Source organism: Opisthorchis viverrini (genome assembly GCF_000715545.1).
Source record: "Opisthorchis viverrini unplaced genomic scaffold opera_v5_5, whole genome shotgun sequence".
NCBI classification, from domain to species: Eukaryota; Metazoa; Platyhelminthes; class Trematoda; order Opisthorchiida; family Opisthorchiidae; genus Opisthorchis; species Opisthorchis viverrini.
The window spans coordinates 2,820,030-2,827,613 of NW_008751661.1; the positions used below are offsets into that span (position 1 = coordinate 2,820,030).

General features: G+C 43.6%; 1 protein-coding gene across 1 annotated transcript in view; it reads right to left on the reverse strand.

Moving 5' to 3' along the window:
- T265_00536 (hypothetical protein) overlaps positions 1–7,584 on the reverse strand; it is a gene marked incomplete at both ends in the record, with an annotated part of 50,149 nt that overhangs the window by 15,414 nt on the left and 27,151 nt on the right. The window contains one exon of the mRNA XM_009164340.1: positions 1,571–1,759. Coding sequence (XP_009162604.1) covers positions 1,571–1,759 — 189 coding nt within the window. The remainder of the gene's footprint in view (positions 1–1,570; positions 1,760–7,584) is intronic.

Consider the following 7,584-nt stretch of genomic DNA (forward strand, 5'->3'; position numbering starts at 1 on the left):
ATTCATGAGGTCGCTGAAAAGTCTGACAGCTCATGACTGGTTTCGCCTTCCTTAGGTCTCATCAGGTAGGCATAGCCCCGAGTTTTCATCAACCTCAAAGATGAGGAATGCCTGGAAGAAAAAGGCACGCCTTTAGAGGAAGAAAGATGGAAAGGACTATGCAGAAGTTAGGCGAATTCCAGATCGCTGGTACGAAAGAAATATATAAATACTGTCAGGAGTAGGATATCGTGACGAAGAATATCCAGACGGAACGCCCGACAGTGAAAAATAGTTTGAAGCTGCTGGGCAGACCAGGACGTTAGTTGGGGTCTTCCCCAATTTAAAACACTAAGTTAGGTAAATATTTCAGTCCCTTCTTGAACGAAAAAGTCTATTCCCGATTGCTGTAAAATTTACCGTCCAGAGACTATGGTGAACGATGTGTTATCCATTCAGATGGTCAACGGATCACTGTGACACTTGCTGAGTGAGTCCCTATGACACTCGCTGTGTTATTTTTAGTAAACTTCCACAGTATATCTTAGCATGACCGAGTCCAAAACAGTCACCAACGTAATCAGGGTTTGTTACTACATTACTAGGTCAGATAAGTGTATAACCGATATTTTTAGTTGCTCCTCACATCCTACATTTCACCGGAACAGACTGAATGCAAAAACTCGCACAACTTGATTGGTACGGATGCAAGCTACAGTTGGCTTATTCCAATTTGTCCGTACTTTTTTCTACTCACAACGGTCATTGACAAGCTAGAGTGGTAAGATTGCGAGAAGGGGGGTATTGACTACCACCCGATTGCGTTGGTAGCACTAAAGCGTGCATTTCACCGTTTGCCTTCTGGCTGATATTCAGTGTCAGTTGCACGGTCAACGCATTTTTTCTGGTGATGAGAGCTCAGTAAACCATAATGGGTTTGGAAATGCAGCTCATCACTAAATCCTGGCATCACCATAGCTACACAGCAAGCGGTATTGCCAAGACCGTAATCTGGTTCTGGACGCAGCCTGGTACAANTCCTCAAAAGCCAAGCATCACGATGCGGCTGGCGTATTAATTCAAGGATAAACAACTAGCCCAAGTGGGTCTCTCTAAATTAACTTGGTCGACTTCAATGAATTCATACCGTATTAGAATATTTCAAAACATCACCATCAAAAGACTTGTATTGAAAACTGTAAGAAGAAAGTTCGGATTGGTTGAAATTACCAACTGGACATTGTTGAAAGTATTACTCGAAATTTTCACCTTATATATCCACTGCGTTCATGCACAAAAGAGTGACTTCTCTGTTTGCTGCTCCCCGGAAAGTTTGTCGATTTGGTACAAAATTATCCTTTGTTTTGGTCTTTTGGATCCACCAGCTAACCTCTATAGTTTTAGAGTCCATTTTTAAAACCATCACCGTAATCCTTGCAGACGCGTTTTCTTCAAGATCAAACAAGAGTTTATCAGACTAGGTTGAGCAAAGAATGCAAGAAAGCGGAACAAGCAGGAATGCACTAAGTATAAGCAGATTCGATGATGACCCTCCAGTTAGCATAACCTTGTGGAACTCAGAACAACTAACTTCTCTGCCTACTGCATCCAAAGGAAATTCCTGTTCACATTTCGAGGTCTGGTTGACGGGAACACTGGCGTTTCGCACCAAGGCTAGAGCACCCAGCTGGCGGCAACGATGTAAGGCATTTTTCAGATTGGCTGGAGATATTCCCGCCTGTACAGTTCTAGACGCAACATCAGGACTGGAGACAAAAAACTGAAAAGGAGGATGTAAATAAAAAGTGGTTGACTAAAAACGTCTTATTTTATTTAACTATAGAAATGGAATTTACAACTGAACAGACATTCAACGGTAAAAAAATGGCGTTGCTACATACATCGGTTCAGCAGATGCTGGGAACTCTTATGAATGTTTTGACAGAAATACTGCAAGCAGAAAGAGCATGTGTCTTGGCGACTATGAACTTCAGTGGGGACTTCTTGAGCGAAAAAATACTCAAATCGGCTTTCTCACATATTCCCATAAAGAACTGAATGAATGCTGACGGGGGCTGTCTCCTTTTGGAAAAATCACAATAAAGAGGCTGCCAAAAACGGTATCTTTTATAAGATGGTCTTTTCTAAAAAGGATGCTATCATTAGCCCAATTTGAGTGTACCCTTCCGAGGATGTTTTATTCAGGGGAGGATATTTGTAATCGGAAGCTGAGTAGTATCTAAGAGGAATGTCTGATGTGATCCTCAGTAGAAAGCCAAAGAGTGTCCACTGCCAGAATTTGAAAACCCCATTAAAGAGATCGAGGGTTTTTTTACTGCCATTAGTCTGGTTTTACCTTAACTTCACATCGCCCTTGATTCACTTCCATCTTATTGAAGGAACACCATTCATGAGGTCGCTGAAAAGTCTGACAGCTCATGACTGGTTTCGCCTTCCTTAGGTCTCATCAGGTAGGCATAGCCCCGAGTTTTCTTCAACCTCAAAGATGAGGAATGCCTGGAAGAAAAAGGCACGCCTTTAGAGGAAGAAAGATGGAAAGGACTATGCAGAAGTTAGGCGAATTCCAGATCGCTGGTACGAAAGAAATATATAAATACTGTCAGGAGTAGGATATCGTGACGAAGAATATCCAGACGGAACGCCCGACAGTGAAAAATAGTTTGAAGCTGCTGGGCAGACCAGGACGTTAGTTGGGGTCTTCCCCAATTTAAAACACTAAGTTAGGTAAATATTTCAGTCCCTTCTTGAACGAAAAAGTCTATTCCCGATTGCTGTAAAATTTACCGTCCAGAGACTATGGTGAACGATGTGTTATCCATTCAGATGGTCAACGGATCACTGTGACACTTGCTGAGTGAGTCCCTATGACACTCGCTGTGTTATTTTTAGTAAACTTCCACAGTATATCTTAGCATGACCAAGTCCAAAACAGTCACCAACGTAATCAGGGTTTGTTACTACATTACTAGGTCAGATAAGTGTATAACCGATATTTTTAGTTGCTCCTCACATCCTACATTTCACCGGAACAGACTGAATGCAAAAACTCGCACAACTTGATTGGTACGGATGCAAGCTACAGTTGGCTTATTCCAATTTGTCCGTACTTTTTTCTACTCACAACGGTCATTGACAAGCTAGAGTGGTAAGATTGCGAGAAGGGGGGTATTGACTACCACCCGATTGCGTTGGTAGCACTAAAGCGTGCATTTCACCGTTTGCCTTCTGGCTGATATTCAGTGTCAGTTGCACGGTCAACGCATTTTTTCTGGTGATGAGAGCTCAGTAAACCATAATGGGTTTGGAAATGCAGCTCATCACTAAATCCTGGCATCACCATAGCTACACAGCAAGCGGTATTGCCAAGACCGTAATCTGGTTCTGGACGCAGCCTGGTACAAATGAGGTTTGCTACTGAGTCAACGCGGTTACAGACCCTGGATTTACCGTCACCCCTACTTGTATTCGGCGCAGGTTTTCACCAAGGCATAGGACGAGCACGGTGCGCGGTGCACGGTGCACGAAGCTCCCATATTTTTTTCTGAACCCGGATACACGGTTGGTGTATGGCTCGCACGCGCGCATGTGTACGCACATCCCATGGCACACATTGGCCGGGTCTTGTCCGTAAGGCTGTTTCGTTGGGACGTACGTAGTGTAGTGAATGCACTGTCTTAAAAAGTTGAGAAAATTGGTCGCGTAAACCATCCGTGGAGTTGGGCTAGATCAGCTTGCTCACGCTGGGCGTGCTGCTAGACCAAGACATTCAAAGCACGTGACGACCGCGGACCATGAGGATAACAAATACAAACGGGGATCATACGATTTAGGTAAATGGACCAGCCCTACCCACCGAGCCCATTGGATTGCAAATGATACAGGAGCATTTGATCGACACGTCCGTATGTGTGGTTGTATGCAGCTCAGGGAATAAGCACACAATCGACAACTCCAGCTGCACTCTAATCTAACATGGCATTTCGGACACAGCTGAATGCTTACGTCAGAGCCACGCGGCCTGTGAAATACATACTCAAGCTGAAGAGTCTTACGTACTCATTGAGTTGCATGTGCAGTCATGCTATGTTTAAAAAATTAGTATCAGTGGTCTAGCAGATTGGTCAGTCCGTTGGTTCGTACGGTCGCTCTCCCGCAGCGATACTTTACCCAATCGGGTCGGCAGAGGATGGGTGTTAGTAGTGGCTGGCTGTTGAGTGAGACCATCCGCAATAACCGCGGACATGTATTTGTAGGCAACATTGAACCGCACCAACGTGAAACTAGGTTTGCCGCATTGGGCAGGAAATCGAGAACACCGGTAAAACTTAATAAGATTAGATGAAGTCTATTCCGACAGTGGAGAATTTAGCAGTAAAAGGGGGCGTCATGTGAGAGGTATGAAGTACCTTACATCTTTCGTTAGAGAATTCAAGCTCTAGTCAGATTCGTCTGGAAAGGGTGTGAATATTGGTACCTAAGGTTGTAGTGACGGCCATCCGACTTACTCATTTTGAGTTGCTTGTGATGTTCTATTTTGGAAGCAACTGACGTCCAATTCTTTCGGTAAAAATGTGCTAGTTGCCTATTTGTTTTCAATAAATTGTCAAGAATCAGGTTGCTTCAGATGGCTTTAACTCTCAAATGATAGACAAGAAAATACGCTACAGTACGTTTATTATATATACCGGCCGATACANACGGTTTAGGTCAGCCAGTAAACTCGGGCACCGGGCATGATTTATTCTGCGTTTGCGTGATGCTTCGTCACAGTCGTGTCTATCTTCCTGGACTGTACTCATCCTAACGGATTTCAGTATGCAATTTTTTCCACAGAGAATGTTAGAGGCTGTAAACCGTACTTTGGAGCTGATCATTCTAGCACACTCACCACGAAACCGGCTCCAGCCTGCGGATGTTTCGTTACATTGATTGCTTCAACAGTTTGGATTTCATTCAATGTAACACTTTGAATATATTTAACAACTAAGCAAAACTTACATAATGGGCCAAACGCATTATGATGGAACCTAGGGATCCAGCTCAGCAATGCATTAAACTGTCGGAAAACTGGAGTTCTGGCGGATTCCAACCGAAACTGCCACTTAGTGCTCAAAGTCAGTGACACTTCATGGGTTTGAAGTTTCCAGCTCAAATTATATTCTGCTGAAGTGCGTTGTGATCACAGTTAACCGCAGTTATTCGTGACTGTGCTATTCTTTCGGCACATCCATGTGGCTGTACACGCTACAGACAACTGAGAACAAAAAGCCGCGAAACGGTTTAGACTCCAGTTTGACCTATTGAACAGCTTTCAACCAATGTAAACTCGATTCATGGGAAAGCGAGTTCTTTGGTGCTTCTTAGATCTGCCATGAAAACTGATGATCACCTCCAAAAGGAAGGCTACCCAACAGTGGCTATTATTCTGGGTCTTTACTGCAAGCCACACATGTTAGCCGGTAAATTTCTGCTATCTTCTGTGATGTACTTTGACCAACATGTGCATTGAAATCAGGTCCAAAGTCTGTCAGGGCGCGCCCAGACAGNAATTAAGAGTGAATCAAGATATGCGTGAAAATTCATGCGTATGTTAACCATGAGTCATCAAAACACTAGCTATTTCCAGCCCGTTTTTTGAAGACCAAAGCTCCTCAAAGACCGCATGAATTCTTCTGTAGGCGGACCTCCATGTGAGTAAATATAGGCATGGGAACTAACGAATTGCGTTGAACAGCACAAAAAAAACGTTTTCTGAACGTTTCCTGAAGATATCAGACTGACCAAGGTTACCAGATAGAAAGTTTTACTAGTGGATTTATGTACTGACACCGCTGAGAAAGTTACATTAGGTTAACATCACAAAGGCCCTGTGATGTACCAAATTCCCTTGTCTCTGTCCGAGTTTGGATTCGGTTTCGTCCGACAGATTTCAAAAGCCATATCACAAAATGCCCACAGACTGAAGATCGATCACCCACAGACTGAAGATCGAGCAAATATCATGGGACCGAAGTGGATTTTATAAGATATCCTAGATATAGTCTACCTAAAGTGAGGCCGATATTGGTTGAAAGACGACCCAGCAGCCCACCAGCTAAGGGACGATTCACCGACGTCTCTTCAGAACACCAACACACGCTGCGGTTTTGAGTTTTGTCCAGACTATAAGTGGAATGAAACTTCGCTCATCCATTCTTACAGGTCAATCACTGAGGATTCCAAGTTAATGTGCGGATCTCTACATGGATTTCCACACCACAACGAGTGTCTATTCATCCCGCGAATCGACTGCTTTTGACAGCTATTTTCCTCATTTGTTTTGACTACTTATGAGTAGCACGTTATTATAGCTCCATTCGGCTTCCCTTCCGTTCGCTCCCTGATTTTCCGTTCCCCCTAGGTCTACTCAGGTTCTAGACTTCATCGCCTGTTCGTCTTCACTTGCAATTTCGTGCCTGTTTTTGACGGAAATATGGGGCGCCAGGGAACTGAACACCGACCTCTCGGATGCAGACAGGCGCACTATTCACTGCGTCAGGTCGGCTTCCCCGGGGGCCATTTTTTTGCATTACCTCTGAGTAACATTTTACGTGATAGCGTCTATTGGGATATTGTTTTAAACCAGCCTAATCGTGCAGTTCAATTCTGATCTGTAGCAAGCGCTACTTTTTCTAGCCGTCAGCTAAGGACTGCAGGTACATTTAATTTGTGCCAAGCTCACCAGATACCTGTTTTCGACGTAGTTTGCATTTCGTTCTGATTCGGAACTACTCCCAAACGCAGTGGCTGTCTTCTTTCTCGTTATTTCTGATACTGCTTGTTTGCAATATCTGCCTGTCTATGTCTGTATGGTTGTATGGCATTCGGTACTTTCTATGGCTTCAAAAAAGCCTTGCTGACTCAATGTCTCTTTTATGCTCCTGCTGTCTGCGCTCTTGTTGACCGTACCTTCTGCGTAGTTCATGATGGTTGCTAACCCATATGTTCATAGAACCAGTTGTCGACACAGCATAATCCTTCTGTTCCTACTGCCTGTTACTTACTGTATACCAGTTGTGTATAGTCCGATAGCTCCAATCGGCCAGTAAAGTACTAAGCCTCTCGGATCCCACAAGAAGTTCGAATGGAACAACGCCAGAAACGATTGGCGATAAGAACATTCACAGCTCCTAAAAAGCCAAGCATCACGATGCGGCTGGCGTATTACTTCACGGATGAACAACTAGCCCACATGGGGCTCTCTAACTTAACTTTGTCGACTGAAACAATGAGTTCATACCGTATCAGAATATTTCAAAACATCACCATCAAAAGACTGATACTGAAAACTGTAACAAGAAAGTTCGGATTGGTTGAAATTACCAAATGGACATTGTTGAAAGTATTACTCGAAATTTTCACCTTATATATCCACTGCGTTCATGCACAAAAGAGTGACTTCTCTCTTTGCTGATCCCCGGAAAGTTTGTCGATTTGGTACAAAATTATCCTTTGTTTTGGTCTTTTGGATTCACCAGCTAACCTCTATAGTTTTAGAGTACATTTTTAAAACCATCACCGTAATCCTTGCAGACACGTTTTCTT